General features: G+C 37.0%; 1 protein-coding gene across 1 annotated transcript; it reads left to right on the forward strand.

Annotated features, from left to right (window-relative positions):
- The first annotated feature begins 8,638 nt into the window (after positions 1 to 8,638).
- Positions 8,639 to 19,667, forward strand: LOC150087924 (uncharacterized). The gene is made up of 4 exons (XM_090370514.1): positions 8,639 to 8,978; positions 9,883 to 10,045; positions 17,487 to 17,731; positions 19,309 to 19,667. The coding sequence occupies exons 1-4, from the start codon at positions 8,703 to 8,705 to the stop codon at positions 19,474 to 19,476; spliced, it is 852 nt and encodes a 283-aa protein (XP_090226640.1). The 5' UTR covers positions 8,639 to 8,702; the 3' UTR covers positions 19,477 to 19,667.
- The last annotated feature ends 2,263 nt before the right edge of the window (positions 19,668 to 21,930 follow it).

Below are 21,930 nucleotides of genomic sequence, written 5' to 3' on the forward strand. Positions count from 1 at the left end.
CTTGAACAAAGATCGAAGTTTCACTAAAGCGATACGAAAAGAATGTTTCTGCGGTTTGTCAGAATCATGTGGATATGGCATCATGGTACTGTGAAGTTACTGTTAACGGTGGCACCGACATCTCTTTGAGTATCCTTCCCATTCTCCGTTCATAAACCCTTGTGACTTTGACTTGTTCCACAAGGTGGTGGAGCCACTCAGAAGTCAACTCTTGCGAATGGCATAGCATTGGGCACCTTCCGCGTGCATGCACAAGAGGCAGGCGATTATTTAAACCTCAGATACTTGTAATCTTCTGTACGACTCGGCTCAAAACTCCCCATAGTTGTTTAAAGATGGATAGCATTATACCATGGCTGCTCTCACACTGAGTCGAACTGTCCTGGGCTCGATTCTTGTCGTCTGAACTTGAGGGATGGTCCTGTTTAGGAACAGAAAGAACCTTTACTTCCCTCACATAACTTCCAACCTCCACAAGTGGGAGTTTATTTCAATAATCAATCAGTAATATTGGGATAAAGTAATATTTTTGGACACCCAGTGTACAATTATCCTCTCTTAATTCAAATTTGTGCCTCCATGTAGTGACCAACCTTAAAAATTCCTTCAGCATTTATTTTACTCAACCGTCAGGGCCTTAAAGATATCGACCAGGCCACTTGGCATTCCTAAATATAGTAACTTACAGAACTCAAGTCTTTTTTATAAGAACACTCCCTTCGTGCCCTTAACCAAGCTTGTTGGTTTTCTCACTACCTAAACCAACAGAAACCAGTCTTTCCTGAAATGAGGTCTCGAATCCACAACAGTACATAATAATTAAGATATGCCCTAACTATTTCTATTTCTTTATTCACCAAAAACACGGCTCCGCCACGATATTTGGACGAATTCTTCGTTTTAGAACCAGGGCTGTTCACAAAGCAGTGGCAACGCTTTGTGAACAGCTGAACGGGAATCACGTGACGATTAACTCTTGTTTTTATGATATGACGTGTCCTTAACATTCGAGAGATTTATATTACCTCACAGATCCAACAACAGCGTTTGATTCTGTAAATCACACTTTTACTAGATAAACTTAAGGCATGTGGATTAAGACACCCATTGTTGTCTTGGATTCGTCATTATCTTCATAATAGACGATATCAAATAATAGATAGAACACAATCTTCGTTAACCTTAAATAACGGAGTCCCTCAGGACTCCTCTCTGGTACCACTACTGTTTAATCTCTGTGTTAATGAGTTATTTCTTGGTCCTACAGATGTCAAGTGTTTGTTATAGGTTAAAAAAAAAAAAAAAACAATTAAATTGTACACCAGGTGAAGACATAGAATACCTGAAGTTTCTATACACATATTAAATTAATAGAACGTTTCAAATCAGGAGCGAATATATAAATTTGTGGGCCCTATAGAAAATATCCATACACACCCTTACAGAGAGGGGGGGGGTCTCTGATAAAGTCACAAACTAATAATGCTCGTAACCCTATTAAAACCTATTTGTAGTATTCGAACCTATTTTTTGCCCTTTCACAAATGCCTAAAGTGTCTCTTCACTGTGTCCATCCGCCAGTCCGTCCGCATGTACCAAGTTGACTCTCAGTGGACCGATTTTGATGAAGTTTTATATTTGGTTCTTTTAGAAATATTTGTCGAGAGATCTCACATATATCGGTTTACATGTTTCACAATAGATGGCAGCACTATATAGCTAACTAAAATGTACGTTGATTTTGCAACGTGTATTTTTGTTAGCTAAAACTATTTTAACTATTTCATACAAATGCTCGTTTTTCATACAAAAACGAGAATTTCAATATTTATTTCAGAACGTGAAAAATGTGTAATAAAAAGAAAAGAATAAGAAAGCAACAGAATAAAAATATTCGTATAATATACCAATATAAAAATATCAAAGAGAAGATTATTTTAAGATTGATTGTACAGTGTCTGATTGTACACTTACTGGCCAAAAAATTAGACACATTTTGCAATTGGAACTAAACAGATAATTAAATAAGGGATGCGATTATAAGTTACCACATGGTGTGATCACAAGTTCCTTGATATCAAATAAATAGTGTACACCTTCTTGGAGTAGACGGGTTGATGGAGAAGACGAGTGATCTTTCCGATTTTCGGAAAGGTATTGTTGTTGTTTGAGCAAGTTTATTAGAAGCCACAATTGAGAAAACAAAGGAAAGCAGTAGTGTGTCGAATGCAACCATCTCAAAAGTATACAATGAGCGGAAGACGAATGGAAAATGCAACTCTAAAAGGAAAAAATGCTGCAGAAAGTCGGTACTCCATGAGACTTCAGGTAAAGCGAATTGAGCGTCATAATAGAAGGTCCAGTCTACAGCAAATGAGTGAAATTTTCAATTTAGGTAAAGAAAGATCCATTTCCAACCGAACTATGCGGCAGGAGTTGAAGAATCTAGGATTTGGTAATTGTGTGCCTATACAAAAGCCACGTCTGCAAAAAATCGAATCATCCGATTGGAGTGGTGCCACTAATCCAGAAAACACCATCAAAGAAGAAAAATAAAACGCCTTGCACTCTATCTTCTCAACGCCTGGCAAAACGGACGGAAAACACCCCCAAATGCCCCATTATTAAAAAATCCTTATCTTAAATAGCCCAGATCTACCCTAAAGCTCCAGCATGGCACAGGCCAAGTTTATACACCACATTCCTGATAACAGGCCATGGATCCATGAATCACAAACTTGCCTCTATGAATATCGTGGTTGACCCTCACTGCTTTTGCTGCGAAAACGAAGACTGGGATCATCTATTCTATGTTTGCCCGCTCTACGAGGACCTGTGAACATTGCCCATGCCTCGAGGAAGGGTTTGCGCGGTAGCAGTGGTATCGTCACAGACCTCCCCACACAAAGTGGAAAAGGCCCCGGTTCGAATCCCATCGATGACCCGAGGAATGAGCTTTTTTCACTCCTTAGCTGAGTTAGTCGATCTCAGGGGTAGATAGCAGGGTCCCCCCCCTCGAAACTATATTTCTAACAAAGCATGTACTCAAATTTTAAGGATGCACGAATTATTAATCGATTACGTACGTAATAATCCTCCAATATGTTCAATTTATTGGATACTAATAATTTGGTAAGTGTAGTAAAATTTTATATTTTGGCCCCTGTTTATAATAAAATCTTTTTTTTTTTTTTAAGTCAGTGAAATTACTTTTCAAAGTCACCCTAGAAATTATTATTAATAATTTTAAGACTTAATATTTCATTTTTTATTAATTTAAAATTATTTGATTTTACTGTGATGTTTTTTTATAATTTATTTAATTATTTGAAATACTTTGCAGGTACGATCGTATAATACGAGTATTATATGACGTGTTACTCAGTTTCGCACGAAGCAAATTAAAAAATAATAATAAAATAAATAAACGCGAGTATTTAAGGCACTGTCCAGGACGATTTGGTTATGGTGGTCCATGGCGACTCAAGAACTGATTTAGAGGAGAGTGCAAATTGCGCACTAACTAAACTCCACAACTGGGCGGCCATTCACTGACTGAAGATCTCGGGAGAGAAAACAAAGTTTATATTGCTCAAGGGAACCCTTCAACTAAGAAGACCACCGGTTATCAAAATTGACATCGCCCTAAGATTATACCCAGAAATCAAGTATCTAGGCATTGTCTTATATATGAAGCTTACCTTCCGCCCTCACTTGAAGTATTTGTCAGAAAAAAAAAACTCGGCCATGATCACCAGGCGCTTATGGCCATGATTGGGGCCATAAGCGCCTCGTCCTCATTTATACTGCCATCTTTGTCCCAATAATGGAACCTCAATATGGTGTACTAGGGCCTCCCTCGACCAAAAATGGTCTCCATACGGCGTTTATGCTCCATGCTGTTACTATGACGTGCTGTACAGTTAGCACCCCAGCTCTACAGGTGTTAGCTGGATGTGTATACCTAGAGGTAATACACCTACACCTACAGGTAATAAGAAGAGGATTATTTCAGCGGTTGAAGAAGAGTATTCCCACCGAAACAGCAAGCATCACTCTTAAATTTGATAACCCCAAAGAGGAAGAGAATCGTTGAAATTATGTGCAGGACCCGGCAAGAGACATAGAACGCCACCAATAAAGGACTAATAACAAAAATGTTCATTCCTTTGTGAACATCACTAGTCCAAAGCCTCCTCCCTGCCACTCACCAGGCCTCCCTGCTACATTTCTATTGACAGGCCACGTACCCTTTAAAGGGAAGTTAGCATCCCGAGGCATAGAAGATAATCCACTGTGTCACTGCGGGACAGAAGAAACATGTGATCACATAATGTACAACTGCCATGAATATGATGCATTCCCGTTAAGGTTTACCACTAAAATCCAAGATAATCCCCGGCATTGTGAGCACCTGATTATAATGGACGAGTAGCGCCACGCTGTCTTCGCTGAATTTGCACTGTCTGTCTTCACTGCTAAACGGCTTAGTCGCTCAAATACTACCCATTGAAGATCAAAATAAGAAACTTCCTGAATACGACACACTATTCAGAAATATTTTCTATCGAAGACAACCTTATCTGAGACCTGAACCTCCTGGATATGACTCTCTCTCTGCCGTGTACCAAGAGACTACCTTGTATACTACACTACCAACCTAATAGAGGTAGGTTTTTCTGCTGGCACCAATTTTCTGCGGGAACTCTAATGATCCTCTCCCGGGGTAGGATTCAGCCTCACGCTAACCTTAATCGAGGTAGGATTTGTGGCTGGCACCAGTATCTGGTGCGGGATCTGCTGCTAAGTGCTGCACACATCTTGGGTGTTAACGTTACATGCCTTTGTATACTGTAAAGTAAGTCAGCAGCTGCTGCTGAAACCTTTGGGTGCTGGATGCCTAGTACCTGCATGCCGTATGGTGAGTCAGGCCAAATGGTGCGCCTCTTTGCAGGGTACTCTAATTCTGCAAACTTTCTTCTCTTTCCCTGGCTCTGGGTGGTCCTCTCAGAATATAGTTACCCAATCCTTCGCCCCCTTCCTATCTACTTCATCTGGAAGACGCCTTTTTCTTTGTTCTCTATTGTTCCTCCTCCTCCCGTTTTATCCCCCCTCAGCTATCTCCCTCGCTCATGAGTTTTTTTGTTGTTGTTCTCCGTCAGGAAGCTCATGCGAAGAGCAGCCAAAGTGCTGTGGACAGCCTGGCTCACCTCCCGGTGGTGGTGGGGACAACGTGGAATCCCACTAGGGGCCCTGCGGCCAAGAAGCCAGCAAAAAAAAACAGAACCCAACACTAAACTACGCATGCAACACACAACACAATTGCACTACGTGTCTGAAGAGATCTGTAGGGATCTGCAGCCATGCTGTCTGCAAGGCTTTCCATAGTGTCGGAAGAAATGAAGGTTGTGTATCTATATGCCGAACTTTCCATTCCAAAACATCCCACAGTTGGATCGAGGTGAGGCCAAGTTGCAGGAGATAGGTGATATCTTCACTGTGTTCCTCGAACCACTCCTGAAAATTCTGGGCCCGATATCACGCAGTTTTGTCGTCTTGTTTGTGTCCCATCTATCACGCGGTCCCGTTTGTGTCCGGAAAAAAATGCAGCATGGCAGAGTGTATATGGCCTCCTAAGAGCTGCAGGTACACCTTACAGTGAAAGGTTGGTCCATATGCATCTCTGGTGCATATGGACAAAATAATAAATGAAGAAAACAGAAGAAAAAACACCCACCCCTGGAAGACTTGTTGTCCATCAGAAGTAATTCTTCTGCAGAGACGTGGACTTCATTATGTTGACGTCTGTGCAGATGATTTTCAGATGGTTTGGTTTGACATCCGCGTCCCTGTCGCTGCTTCAAAGTATCAGATTAGCTGTGTACCGTTTAAACATCGATTTCGACCACAGACTGTCCGGTGAATTGTGCAATAATTCCCAAAAGTTGTTTTTACCAGTGTTTGTAGAGTTTGTGGAGTTCGCAACGAAGGACACTGCAATATTACCTTATTCTGAGAGCGTTCGCATCTTCAGACCTGAAGGTCTGAAGTGGTTTCCATGACCTTTTTAACATATGATGTGTTATGTGTCGTGTGTGTTATCTAATATAGGTAACTCTGAGCTTCTGAGCTCATTATGACTGACTCAGTCTGTATCTTCCTCGCTGTTCCAACCTAGCTTTGGGTCAGGTGAATCAAAGCCTTCATCTTTTTCTGTCTCCCTAATCTGATCTCTCCATCTTTTCGGGGGTCTTCTTCTTGGCCTCTTCTTGTCCATTTTCTTTCTTCTTGGTATTCTGTTCGAGTTCATTCTCTTCATGCGTCCAAACCATTGCAAACGTGATGCAGTCATCTTCTTCCTCAAACTTTCTATTCCAAAGTTCATTCTAATGTCAATATTTCTAATTTTGTCTCTTAGTTTTTGCTAGTATAGTCCTTAGCGCCTTCATTTCCATTGCTTGGATGCTGCTGGTATCCTTTTATTCATCCTCCACGTTTCAGTAGCAATAAGGACAAATAGGGACAAAATGTGACCTATTTATCAGCTTTTACACTTCATTGGAACTTCCCTAACCCATAACAGACTATTAACTTACAGAAGAAACTCTGACTAGCTGCTATTCTTCTCGTTATTTCCATATCTAGACTGCCATCCTTTGTTAATACTCTCCCTAGGTACTTAAAATTGTCCACCACTCCCAACTTTCATTTCCCAATTTTATCCCTTTTACACTCACTTCTCCCCTCTGTCCATCACCATCTCTTTGCTTTTTTGGCTTCTTATCTTTAGACCATACTCATTGACTAAACTTTCCCAATGTGTTAGTTTCTCTTGAAGCTCTTCCTCCTTGTTTGCACAGAGGACAACATCATCTGCAATCACAGCTGTTTCAACTTTTTTATCATCCACCGCTACAAGGATATTGTCCATGACAATAATAAAAAGTAGTGGTGACAATACACTACCCTGTCGAAGTCCATTGGACAATGGAAACCAATCTGATTCCCTAAATTTTGTCCCCACACAACTTTCACACTTTGAATGCATTGTATTTTTAATCCTCACAACCTCCTCCCTGTCTGTTACCATTTTCGCCAGACTTTTCCACACGTTTTCTCTTTGCATACTATCATATGCCTTTTCAAGGTCTAAGAATACCAGAAAAAGCCTTTCGGCAAATTCCAAGTGCCTTTCTAGCAATTCTTTTAAAGCTACTATCAGGTCAATCGTTGACCTTCCTCTTCTAAATCCATACTGTTCTTCCATCATTCTCTCTTTTCTTTTATTCCTTAATCTTGTCCTGAGTATTCGCTCAAAAATTTTGGCCCAGTGGCATAATAATAAAGTGATTTCCCTATAGTTGTTACATTCTCTTCTGGACCCTTTCTTAAAAATTGATATGATGATTCCCCTTGTCCAATCACCTGGTATTCTGTTCTCTTTCCAAACTAGGCTTACAGCCACTGATGCAGATATATGATACAGCCACTTTAATCCAATATTGCCAGCAGTCCTAATAACTTCACTGTTAACTCATCAACTCCAGGTGCTTTTTCATTCTTCATCTTTTTCATTGTTTCTTTTACTTCACCAAGACCATTCAGTCAATAATACCTGTATACCTAGCGATCGTATTATAGAAGTGAATGGCCATCTACACACTATATACTATTTTTAAAAATGTAGTAAACAACCTAAAAAGATTTCTTGACCTTGTAACGTGCTTCACAGTTGTCCTCCTTATCTTCAGGTGGCGTGAAGTAAGTTTATCACGTTATCGTATGCCAATGCTGCTTTACATCACTTCAACGAATGACATTTAACCCTAAGTCACGCTCTATTGATACTTAGCACATGATAAGAGAATGATTTCTGTCTGACTAGTAGAAAATTTAAAAAAATTCCCTACAGATGGCAGCACCTTCGAAAAAACGAGTTTAATAAGTAAGACTGATGAAGGTTATTATGACAGTAGGGTTGAGCACGTGTTGATGACTGCTTATGGCGGTATCGTCTGCTACCAACATGAGGGGTCTGAGACAGCTGTTGCAATACGTCCGTCCCTTAAACCCGGGCAGATCTACGATGAGTACCGGATTGCTGAAATCAATTCGACTGCGAGAGAATAATCGATCTTCTGTTGAAGCCAATCATTTAATTCGCATGCAGTTGACCGCGGCATACCGCGGATTAGACCAATATGGACTTAATGAGGGAATTGCCAATCATCTTTCAGCTTTAGCACCTGCCGCTGATGGCCATAATCAAATTATGCTTATCATCCCCTCTCACCTACACTGGAGTGAGGTAAGTAGACACCAGAAAGGCAAATAAACTGAGTATCTACCTATACAGGAAGTTCCATCTCAGAAATATAAAAATACATAAAGAGAAAAATAGTGTATTGTTTTAATAATACGATGCCATTTATGTTTCCTGCATCATTACTTGTTTATTTTTCAATAAAAACGATTATGAAAAAAAAAAAACGGCAAATCATTACTATCAAGCGTAAATTACGAGTAATCCAACTGTTTTACGTATAATCCGCCAGATGGCAGCACCTGTTTAGTCCTTGAAACGCAAATGTTTACGTCTTCCTAAGATAGGCTGGCTAAGTTTGGAACAGCTGGTTTGTTGGTACAATTACCATAAATAACCGTTAGTGGTAAATACAATAATACTTTTAGATTATGTCAACATGAAGGGAATAAGGGAACTGGCTCGCCATCTGAACAGTCGTCGTCTGTCAGCAGGAACTAGCAACCTTAAATCATCTCGATTGACCGAAAAAGCGGACTTATCTCCCCGTGAAACTAATCGTCTGTCCCGTGTACAGTTAGCGGCTGCTTATCGAGGGTTAGACCAGTATGGACTGAACGAGGGTATCTGCAATCATCTTTCAACTTTGGCTCCAAGTGTTGACGGCAATGGACAGGTGATGCTTATCATTCCCTACGGCCTTCAATGGAGTGAGGTAAGGAAAAAAAATAATAAAATAAGCTGACCTATCTTTCGGAGTGTGTTTCCCTTGCGCAGGAGTATTATTAGAACTTTGGTAGGTAATGGGCATTAGTTTTTCCGAAATTAGTAGACATAAGAAAAATAATAATAAATAAATGAATAAAAAGTTTAAAATTAATTTGTATATTAAAAATAAATAATTAATAAGGAAAATTAGGCTGTTCATTTTTAGAAAATAAAAATTTTAATGAAATTAAAATAATAAACCTTTTATTTTCATGAATAGATGCTCCCTAATTATTTATGAGGAAGAGACAATTTTGTTGCAATCTTTAAAATCGTACGCAATCACTAATCTTGGAGTTTGTTTTGAAACTTTGTGTAGGCATTTTGTTTGTTTGATTTGAAACTTTGTTTGTGTGGCAATTTTGTTTGTTTGTACTGCTTTTTGTTTTACCTTATTTGTTTGTTTGTGCTACATTTTGTTTGTTTGTGCTACATTTTGTTTGTTTGTGTTGCATTTTGCTTGTTTATTTAAACAAAAAATCCCTTTTTGATTTTTTTTTTCATGTATTGTGTTTTATTTTTAGTGTATCTGAAAAAACTGTCTTTTTCGTTTAATGTAATGAAATATTAAATGACTTTCAAATTTTTTTGTTTGAACCTGCTTTTTATATAAAAACTCTTTATATACTGAAAAATTGTTTCTTTATTTAAAAAAAAAAAAAGTTTTATTTTTAGTGCATTTTAACGTTCGAAATTGTGCTGAAAAACTGTTTATTTTAGTCACTTTTGAACCCAATTTTTCTAAATTGTTCCGAAAACCTGTTTCAGTTTATTTTTAGTCTATTTTAACGGCGAACGTATTAATAAGTAATTCAAGATATTCTTGTTATTGACGTATTTTATACCTACAGGTTACTCCTTCCAACCTTTTAGGGGTGGATGATAATTTAGAGGTTGTAGAAGGCGAGGGAGGTGCAGAAACAACAGCATCCTGTTTGCACAGAGGAATTTACATGACTCGGCCTGATGTCAGAGTGATAATGCATACACATATGCCCTTCACAACTGTACTGGGTAAGATTCGAAACAAACTTTTCCAAATTTATTTTTTTTTTTGTGACTTTCAGGAATGCTACTGATATAAGTGGACGATATTTTTAAAGTTTTTATTTTGAAGACTGATCGTAATTTACGAATAAATTTTGATCAATTATTAAAATTAATAAATTATTAATGATGAACACATATTAAAGATAATTAAATATCTTTATTTTTAATATTTAACAGAATATATGTATGTGGAAGAAAAATTATATCGATATCTCAATGTTGTTTTTAGGTTCTTGGTTGAAAGTAAGCAAAATAATAAAATAAATCTTAAACAAAAGAAGCCTTTTTTTCCCTTCTTTTTCTCCACTCGAATTCTCCGTACAGGTATTTTGGACTGTTGGCAATTTGCTAAGATATTATTTTCGTTATGCAAGGGAATGACTCTGCAGTTTGCATTACATAAAAATGTACTGACTACTATCTAATGAGGATTATTTTCATACACTTGATATCTATCAAATGACTTTCACAAAATAATAAATAAGATGCCAAGCAGTTCCTGAAGCTTTCTAAGAAAACGGTTGGCGCAGAAGGAAAAAGATTGGATGAAAATGAACACAAAATATTTATAACCGCCATGTTCTTCGGCCCGAGTTCGAATCCTGTTAATAGGTAGCATGATGACTGGACCACCCGTTAATAAAAAAAAAAAAAAAGAACTTTTTATTTGGGGGAGGGGCTATTTTCGCAACATGGCTAAATTAGTCGGTCTCCTCAAGCGAGGGTTGCATGATTTTTTCTTCCGGAAACAGGTTTTTCTTCAGCGAATGTGCATATGTGTAGGTGTGATAAGCGCCAAAGCAACTAAGTAGGTGAGGAGTCAGCATAATTGTGTCTATAATAGTGTGTATTCTTCAGTTGGTAGTATTGATCGCTACTGAGTTATACACTGATATCTTCGGCAATTCTGTGGTGTCCACTTTCTGAGAGCACCTTATACACTATATTGCCAAAAGTAAGAGGACATCCGCATGTGTCAATAAGCCTTTTTATATATTCGTGCCCTTTAATAAATACTAATGGTTACAGACAAAAAATTAATGTTTTTATTCTGAAATGTGTGTTTAAGTATCAGCTCTTGTGATATATTCTGTTGTCAGTTGTCTCTAGTCCAACTGTCCGCATTTTGACTATTCTGAAAAAGGATTTGGTGCTGTTTTGTTATTTCCTCATGTTGTTATAAAATCTCTTTACAAGTTGAAAAAATTAGCAGAACAACATAATATTCTTTCTTTGATATCTAAAAGCAAAACAATGACGCTGGAGATGAAATTGGGCATTACTAAGCGTTTTGAAGGAGTACACGCATCCACTGGAAGCATGTTCTTCTACTGGATACGTGCTTTATCTTTGCAGCATTCGTCAGAACAATAGGTAGAGGTTCTGGTACATGTGTGTTGTATAATATATTTTTATTATTTAATATGAATATATGTTATAATTTCTTATTTTCGTTCACTATATTTCCTAGTGTTCGATATGTATGAAAAATTCTTCGCGTCATCGGTAGGATTCGAACTCAGGTCTTTTCCACCCAGTGTAGGGAGGACGGTAATTATACTAACTGTGCTCCCCACGAGGGGCCCTTTAAAATTGTGCACTTACACTTAGTGGCCACATTATTACGTACACCTACACTTTCTGTAAAATAGAGCCCTCATTCAGTAACAACATCACAGAATACAAAGGAGGCGAGCAGACATTGTATCGTGCGAAATTCGGTGCTAGAATAGCCAGCAAATAAGATTTAAATGACTTTGGACATGCCATTGTAGTCTACGCCAGATTCCATGGTAGGGGTATCTCAGAAACAGCAACCCTGCTATGGTGCAACTCAAAAACTGCAATCATGCCATATTGCGCGAACGACCATTCGAGAATTTTTTGGAGTTTCACGATTGATTTCACAAGGCTTATGGCCCCAGGTCTCCCCACCTAACGCCACCAGATTTCTTCCTATGGGCTCAAAGGACTCATGACAATAATTCTCACTCCATAACTACTGAAAACGAACATCTCCGAGGTTATTGCAAGAATAAATCAAACAACTCTTCGTAAAGTGGCACAGAATATGCTTGCACTCGCTTCCAGCATATTTTGTGAACTGTATTTAAGTGATTATTTCATTATGTTTTACATATTTGGTTATAATGAAAATAAATATTATGAAGTGAAACTCCTGTTGCGTTTTAAAATGGACACCCTGTATATTTATATATGCTCATAGTGATCAAGGCTGTGGTAAAGAAGCCATTACCGGAGCACTAGAGCGAAGAGCACACAGTCCATGGACCTATCTTTCCAGGAGTGGGCTGATGTAGTGGTATGGGGAGTGCCTTCGTGGTACACATTAACCCCATTGATACCAGTGGAGCAACATTTAGATGCTATGAAGGATTGATTTCATGAGTGCATTGTGGCATTTGCTGAAGTGAAGGTAGTGAGTTCTTCCACCAGGATAATGCCCTATTTTGAAAGATCAGAATTTTTCATAACTGGTTTCCAGAAACGTGAACGTGAATTCAGCCTTCTGCGGATCTGTCACCAGATCTCAATCGAATCGAGCATCTGTGAGCCCTTTGGAATGGAGACCCGCAGCCATCCAATTTGCAACAACTGTGGGAATCAGTCGAGTCCACATGGATTGGCATCGCTATGGCACACTTTCCATATCTCGTTGAATTCATGCCTGCCACGAAGAATCTAGGCTGTTCTGAAGGATACAGAGGACTCACTTTTAAGTATGTATGCATAATAAAGTGGCAACTCGATGTATAACTCTGTTTAACAACGTCTCGTTCGCCTTACAACCTTGGCCAATCTCGTTTCTACTCACGCAATCTGAGAACGTTAAGCTGTTTCGTAAGCTTATTCAGGAATAAGAGAAAAGGATAAATATCAAGTTTGTCCCATTATAAATAACTGGATAACGCCTTATTAATTAACCTATAAACAGTACTCGTAAACGCTATTCCACCAAGTTTACGATGTAATAATCATGCACTACAACATAAATGAGGTCAATGACTTGAACATTGTTGTAAAATTATTAAAATCTATTAGAGGCCTCCGATCTTAGATCAAAGTAGAACAGCATGGTCGTTTTATACTACTTACAAAATAAATTGGCTTGAAATTGTTCTGTTGAGTATGTCAACCAAGTCAGTCCCATTGGCAGGCAGGGTCATGGCATCTGTCTACTGGGATTCAAAAGAAATAATAATGGTAGATTATTTTCCAAAAGGACAAATAATAAACGGACAATAGTACGCTTAACTTAGTAACTAAATTTCGAGATGTAATCAAGCAAAAGAGGCCAGGAAAGCTGACTAAAGGTGTTTTGTTTCACTAGGTCAATGCACATGTTCACAATCTGCTGTTGTCATGGTTGTGGCCGGTTGTGTTGTCATTGCTGTCCTTGCCCACGTCAGATCCAGTCACATTTGATTTCCACTTAATCTCTAAAGTAAAATAACTATATTTTAGTTTATATAAACTATAAAATATATTTTTCTATATTTATATGCTACAAAATATAGAAAAACATGTCAGCCTTTTTCCCCTTTAGCATATCGGATGGAAGCACATGTAAAATGCTTTTTAACATCAATAAAATTTTTGGAGTGTTCTCTAATGGCAAAGATTTTATATAAACGTATGTTCTCGGAGGAATCCGATTCTGATCTGGGAAGGCAACGACGAACCTAACTTGATGTATACATAAAACTAAAGTGAAGATTTCAAGATCAGAAAATTCTCATTTACGAATTCGTGAACACGCATTAGCCCATCCTTCTTTGTAGAACGGAGCGTGAATTCCATGAATCATCCGGATATTTTGAAGAAGCTTGATTAACCACAAATTGAAGAACTGTATGTCAATGTCTTTAGCCACTATGGTTGTTGGCAATACACTTCTTTTTGTGATGCCAAATGAAGAATATGGTTGACCGAACTCCAATGGTAAACATTGACTTTAAGAAACGAATCTCAACTCGTTGACTGAGACTGTTAGTGCCCAGATTTGACGCGGGCCAGGTCTGAAATAAATTATGGATTAGGTGATTGTATGCGTTACACTCAACTTGATTCCGCATATCTAGAATGTTTACAACATGCCAATAAAACTCTGAATTTTACTAAACAATATGACAAACTATATTTCTCCAAATTAGTTATTATTATTTTCCAATTTAATAAGTGAAATAGCTAATACTGCGTGTGTGCTCCCTTTATATATCAGATATGTTAACACTACGATCATGTTCTACAAGTGACATAAATCTTGTTTTATGAAGTTACCAGAAACGACATCAGGAAATCATCAGAACAGCTTTTCCACCAATGATTTGGTAAACTTATTTCGTCAAACTTATCCGCAAAATTAGAAATCCAAAGATTACCCATTTCAATTGGCTGCTCGCTACTAAAAATAAAATAAATTTTCTGTTTATACTCCGGGACGACCACATAAGTTCAGAGGAAGTTCTACCGTATTTAGCAGTCACGCGCTGGAACCACGGTGACTCAAAGCCCAAAACAGTATTCAATTCTTTTCCTGCATAACGTTCTTGAAGGTCGATCGACGGTTACAAATCTTCTGACTTTATTTGATCTCTTGATGTTTTTTTTCACTAACAACTCATCCAAGCACCCGGTCGATGTGAGTGGTCCTCTAGGAACCCCAGGTCATTACTTGGTGATGGTCTCTTCTCCAATGAAGCCTTTCTCTCGTGAACATTCCCAACTTCGTGTTGTTTGGCATTAAAATAATGCAAAATGGAATGATCTACGAGATTTCTTTTCCTTGGTTGGATTACTGTTTTTAATCTTCTGATGACAGTGTTTGCTGGGATGGAGTTAGTGAAATTATTCTTATAGAAATGAAATCCTTTTACCGCACACTCCACCTTAAATGTCGCCCTTTTATAAACGTTGGTTTTCCAATAAATATCATAATACTGTTCAGATAACGTTGTATATCGCAATTGGATTGCATCCAAGTCTTCGGGTTAATTTTCTGCATACACCACATCTCGCAACAATTGTAAAGTATTCCAAATAATCATTCCAAACTATATTTTTAACAAGCTAAGAGTAGAAAATTTGCTTATTGTCCACACGGTAGCCGGGAAGCCTGGTCTCTTGTTGAAACCATTGGCCTCAGCTTTTTGCCCATTTGTCCCACCTCTGTTAAAATATAATGTTCTGTTGCCTCCTCAGCTAAAGATAAAGCCAACTAACTAGCATCCTACTTTTCTTATAACTCTTGTATTCACGATCTTGGTAAACTACCTCCTACCATTTCCAGTACACTCCATTCAATGCCGCCTATGGTCTTCCGTCAAAAAGGACATCAGAAGAATTTTGAACGATGTTAATACCAAGGAAGTACCTGGTCCTGGTATTTCTCCAATTGTTCTCAAAACCTGTGCTCCTAAGCTTACTTCTCTTCTGTATTCGGCTTTTTACACTTTCTTATTCCACTGGTGTTTTTCCTTCTGCTTGCAAATTTTCTCATATCCAGCCAGTTCCTAAAAAGGTGACAAATCCTTCCCATCCAATTATTGTATTATTGCACTCACATCTATTCTTTCTCAAGTAATGAAGAAATACATTAATCGCTAACTCCTAACAGCCTTGGAAATGTCAAGAGCAACTGCTTGAGTTTTATCAAACTTTTCGATTGAATTTGTTCACAGATGGGCCACATTTCAAAGGCTTTTGATCGTGTTTGGCATAAAAGTCTTCTAAATAAGCTTCCATTGTATGGAATGCTGATTGTTTTTTGTAATTGAACATCCAGTTTCCTTTCTAACTGCTCACTCCTTATGATGGTAGACGGTTCTTTGTCTTCTAACTTCTCCACTAATGTCGGTATTCCCAAAGGTTCAATTCTTTCTCCCATTCTTTTCTTCTTGTATATGAATAATCTTCTTCCATTGACTGGAAATCTTCTGCATAGTTTCGCTGATGACAGCACATTGCATTCCACCTTCCAGTTTCAGAAATTTTGCTATGTACAGCTTCAACTTTTCGAATATCTACTACCAATCCCTCCAGGTAATTCTTCAGTGAGGCAAAGATAACTAAGTCGATTTCAATCTTTCTAAAACCCAGTCCTGTCTTATATCTCGCAAAAGGATTCTTCTACTCCTATGATGACCTTCGAGGACACTGAGATTTCTAGACAAGGTCACTTATCTTTATTAGGGATTACCCTGACTCATAATCTTTCTTGGAATAAGCACATCACAAATATTGCTTCGTATGCATCTGAAAAACGGGGTTTTCTCTTTCGCCGCTCTTGGCTTTATGGTTCTTCTGAACAGTTATTTACTTTCCAAAAATCTTAAATCTGCCCCGGCAATGGAATATTACCCACACCTGGGACGGATTCCCCATAGTTTCTCTTAGGGTTTTAAATTCCATTCAAAAGAGGACAATTATATTAATTAACAACCCATCTCTTACAAAGTTTCTTCACTCTCTGTATCATAGACGTTCTGCTTCTGGTGAATGCCTTTTCTATAGATACTTCCATGGCACTGTTCTTCTGAATTGGCTTCTATAATTCCCGTTCTCTCTTCCAAACCAGTCCGAGCTCGTGCCGCAACCAATCGACATCTTTTTACTGTCCAACTTCAAACTTACAGGACCAACTCAACTTTTCTTCTTCCTCATTTATTCATTCAACTTCGTTTTCTGGAATAACCTTCCTTCACTTGCATTTCCTGAAAATTACAATCTACAGAAATTCAAGTGTGTTGTCAACCAGCATTTTCTTTCATTTTCTCAATCTTTAACCCACGCACAGTACTTAGTACTATCGGTTAGGATACCTTTCAAGTTTGAGATGTCCACTAAAAAAAAAAAACCTGCTAGACGCGATGCTCAGATATTTCTTGGATCTCCAGTCATTACAGTTGGAAAACACAAAGATCTTGGTCTCATTTGAGGCACAACCATAACCTTTGTGCATCACTCCAATCATCTTAGGGCTAAATACTTCTGTTTAATATGGAACACTTAAGAAAGTACTCGTCAGAATTTGAGATATCAGAGCATCCTTGTGAATTATGCTGCCCCATGCATTAATCCAATGATTTTTTTATGCATCGGTCATCTGGCGTTCCTGTCCTATCAAAAACGTATCTTCAGATATGAATACAGGTCCATGAGTGGATTAACCTGAAATCTAATTACCGCTTTACAATATCCAGACCTGTTCTTTATATTACTTTACAATTAAAATTTTGGAACCTCATCATCATATCAAATAATTCGAGAAAACCTTTGATAGTTCATTCATTTGATAGTTAATTAATCCGAATGCACAATGTGCGTGAGTACCTTTCAGTTTGTTATGATATTTCTGTGACTTTTCTGGTTTTTGTCTTTTCAGGTTGTTTAAAAGATCCGACTTTGAGGATGGTACACCAAAATTCTACTCGATTCCTTAATCGAATAGCGTATGACAACCATTTTAACGGTTTAGGCAATATGGTAGAAGAAGGAATACGAATGGGAAGAATTCTTGACGATAAGGACGTTTTGTTCCTTGGAAATCATGGAGCCATCATCGTAGCTAAAACAGTGGCAGTGGCCTTTGATCTTACCTATTATCTAGAACGGGCAGCCATGACTCAGGTGAGTAGCAATAATCCTCCGTGCAGGAATGGAAATACTCGTGTGTTGAATAAGTCTGTGTTAAATAAGCATTTGGAACTTTCTAAAACAATCCCACTCATTTAAATAGTCCAGAGTTTAACGAGGGATGGTATTATTGGTTCTAACATTGGTTCTAATTATAAATTAAGAAACTACGGCTCATCAAATACAGACCAACAGTAGCAGAATCCATATCAGAGATTATTAATGTGATGTAAGGTTTCGCCTCAAAACCCCAAAAGACATAACTCCCACTAAGTGAAAGAAAAAACAGAGAAAGCAAATCCATGTTTTAGAGTACAGACACGGTATTTGTCACTTCAGGCTTCCACTTGACAAAGTAATGGTATTGTACCAAGTAATGAGAATCGTCCACAACCTGTGGACTCTCAAACGGTGGTCTGCAGACTCCTGCGGATCGGCTAATTTAGTACTGGATGTCCATAAACTACCTCGTATTCTCAATACAGTAAACTATACAGTTTGAGGATTATCAGTCCATGGATTTTCAAATTATGTTTCTTTTTTTTTCACTTTTGTTACTTGACGAAATTAAACAGTGAACTATGAGGAAACGAATTAACTGTTGTTAGTTGTCACACTGACTTTGGCAAGCAGAGAGAATCTTCAAGAAAAGAATGAGGTCCGTTAAGAAAAAAATAATAATAAAACCGTATTTAGAGGTGAAATGGTTGGAAACCACTGACCTAATATTTCCTAGGGCCATTCTGGCCATTCTTCCAATCTTACCAACAGTGTTCATACCTGGATAATTACCTCCAGTATACTCAATGTTTATAGTATTTTAGCGCCTAGCAAGTGTAATCTGAATATCAGCTCCAACAGCGATTTAGACTCTCAAATGATGGTCAAACTAGTCATTGCAACGTGTCCAGTTCTTCACCACCAGGGACACAATTCGTTTGTACAAAATATAAACACACTTACTTTATGTAAGAATCTGTACTAGTATCTAAAGAGTTAAAGAGAGATCAGTCATGATTTGGAACATCCTTGTGTATTCCCTTCATGGAATCGGTTTTAAAGGAAGTTTAAATATAGACCAGCCTGACTAAGGAAGGTTTCTACATCACTGGTAGAGCAAGGTTCATGGTGCGTTAAGAAAAATGCCTTCTCACGGGGAATCTCAAAAGTAAGGAGAAAAAAACTTAAAATAAAAGAAACAAATGTTCAGAAAGAGTATTCGCTATGAAAATCATTCTGAACAGTCCCTGTGGGATTCTATGACCCAGTCGTGCTTATTTTAACCATTAAAAGTATTCTTGAAGTTGCTGAAGGTTACTCCCATTCTTTTGGATGGTATGGAATTTCTCTTTCACAAGATACCTCGAAGTCTCGAGACTATGATGTGAAGATGCCAAGCTTCCTGCAGTAGAATCACAAATCTACTTTAAAGTAGCTCGCAGTAGTCATCCTCCAACACTTTTCCTGTTCCTGTACTCTCGGTTATCTTGAATTTACTTTATGCTTTTACTTTTATTATGGGATATTAACATTCAGTTTACAATATTATAAATTCATTAATTCTAACGTAGGTACTGTGCATGCAGACCGGAAAAGACTTGAGGGAAATTCCTAATGATATCGCTAAAATGACTGAAGAGCAAGTATGGGACGCACTAGACGAAAATGCAGAAAAACATTTAGAATCTGTCATTAGACGTCTACAGCAAAGTAATCCAGATTTCAAAGTGTATGATTAATCTAGTGGGTGGACGTAAAGGTTTTTATTTTAATATATGTTTGAAGAAAGATTTATATATAGCTAATAAAGCAATGATTTTAAATATTATATACTTTATGTAATCAGTAGAACCGAGAAACGTATCTGTACGAAAATGTAATCTCTGATCCAGAACGTTTTAAAGATTAAAGATTTTTGCTCCACCAATAGTGGCGCCACTAATGAAACCAGAATATAAAGCGAAATAGCTCGAGAGAAAGCAGCACACTTTTCACCCTGCATAAAACTGTTTAATTTATACATATACGGTATTGCCAAAAGTGACAGGACACCACTCTTCAAAGAATGTTTTATTAAACAATATTACAACCTTGCTGGCCCACTTCTGGCATTAACTTTTGGCATGTACTGCATGGCACTCATTGTTCCAGAAATGACGATCAATGGTCTAAGCCCAAACCACGAGAAATAAATCATACAAGGTGACAGCACCTTCCCAGTTGAGGCGACATATGCTAGCTGATAAAGTTATTCGGGCCCAAATTTGGAAAGATCGATCTTTCCAAAGTTAGATTCCAAAGTAGGGATTAAATTATAAATAAAAAAATCAATTAAAAAAAAAACTATAAGAATCAACTTTAGTGACTGCATTAGCGCCATTTAGGAAATGACGTAATATGCGTCATTTCCGCGTCGCATTTTCGTGACAAACTGGTTTTACTTCAGTTTAAAGATGTTTTCACATCAAAAATCTGTGAAGATTATGAATGCATTACATTAAACAGCTATAATACTGTACTTAAATAATTTAAACAAAAAACTGATAAACTATTTGGAGAACAAAACTGATAATATTTATTTAAAATGATTATTTTATTATTTATTTGATTACGCATGCGCTGGATTATCCAGCACATGCGTAATATAAGTATAACCAGCCCAGGCAAAGATACTAAATTTAATAGTGATTAGTGTGAATGAATAAATAAATATGCCAGTGAAAGAAAAATTTGAAAAGTGAAATAATGGCACTGGTGAACCCGGGTGAAAAACAAATTTATTACATACTAATGAGTGATTTCGTGTATTTGTCATACAATTCAAACATGAAAACTGTACAGTGCGAAGTATACGTGCGTTTTAAAAATACAAAATGTTTTCTCTTTTAAATACTCATTACAATAATTGTAGCGCGAATTACACTAAGCTGAACATCAAACCACATTTCTTATAGACATAAGTCAGTCTTCTTATGTAGTCGAGTTATAAGATTAGTTTGTCATCATCACTGTAGAATAATACTGGCTTCCAGGAAAATGTGAAACGTGATCACCGGAGTACTATATTGTTTGATTTTTTTATTTTTTATTTTTTTAAGACAATTTTTTCTAAAATAATAAGATAAAATCTTTCAAATATTATGGGGAAAAAAATAAGATTTATAAATCTTAATACTTTAGATACGGAAGACAGAAACTGAGTTCGTAATCTGAAACCAAATCACAACTTAGATTTTATAATTTTCTAAATAATAAAATAATATTTTGAAAACATTTTAATATTTCATATAAATTTTATTTTAATATTTAATATGTTAATAAATAATTTTATTAAAAATTAATTTATTTGGTAATTTAAGAAAAAATAGAAAGTGTTTAAATACACCATTTATTTTCTATTATTTAAGAAAAAACATTAAACCGGAAGTAGCCTCTCTTATTAAGAAATATTAATAATTAATCCGGAAGTAGCTTGCCTCTATTGATGGTGTTTATCAGTTTCTATACAAATGAACAGAATTGTGTTGTTTAAGAAACAATAGAAAATTATGTTCTCATAAATCTCTCATACCATGTTTGAAGGTCAGTTGCAATGCTATTAAAAAAGAATATACAAAAATAAATAAATAAATAAATAAATAAATAAATATTCAAGTTGTTTCGTTCCCACAAAATGGCTATCACGAATTGTTTAATGGGAGTGAATTCGACTTTGTGATCTCTAAGTTCCTTACTCTCCCACCTAAACGTTTTTATAAAATGCTTCAAGTCATATTTGATACACAGCCACCCCCTATTTTCTAATATAAAATAATTGCTTTTCAAGTTCCGAAAACAAAATATGTAGTTATTTTAAAGTAGAAGATGGAAATTAAAAAAAACAGTCTTATTATCTAACTCTACCGAAACATCCTTAGCCATAAAGAGATGCGAAATTATTTTCTTATCAAATTTCTATGCTATTCTGCAAAGAACAGAAAGAATTTGTCTCCAAAGTGCTCGTTGGGTAGGAAAACGGAATTATGAAAGGAGAGAAGAAGGGAAAATGATATGAATTTTGCTAAAGATTGAATGGAGAAGTTATGAAATGTCCATCTTGATGAATGAGTCATAGTTCATTATCGAAAATTCTGCCAATAACTCTTGAAAATCTGCTAATTTTTGAACATCTCTGACATTACTTGAAAAGTTGT

This window comes from Mastigoproctus giganteus, chromosome 3 (genome assembly GCF_048544385.1).
Source record: "Mastigoproctus giganteus isolate SK-2022 chromosome 3, ASM4854438v1, whole genome shotgun sequence".
Taxonomy (NCBI): Eukaryota; Metazoa; Arthropoda; class Arachnida; order Uropygi; family Thelyphonidae; genus Mastigoproctus; species Mastigoproctus giganteus.

What these genes read in the sequence shown, in the direction of transcription:
- LOC150087924 (XM_090370514.1), top strand. Translation starts at nt 8,703, where the DNA reads ATGAAGGGAATAAGGGAACTGGCTCGCCATCTGAACAGTCGTCGTCTG. An exon ending in ACGGCCTTCAATGGAGTGAG is followed by an intron (nt 8,979 to 9,882) that starts GTAAGGAAAAAA and finishes TTATACCTACAG; the next exon opens with GTTACTCCTTCCAACCTTTT. An exon ending in GCCCTTCACAACTGTACTGG is followed by an intron (nt 10,046 to 17,486) that starts GTAAGATTCGAA and finishes TTGTCTTTTCAG; the next exon opens with GTTGTTTAAAAGATCCGACT.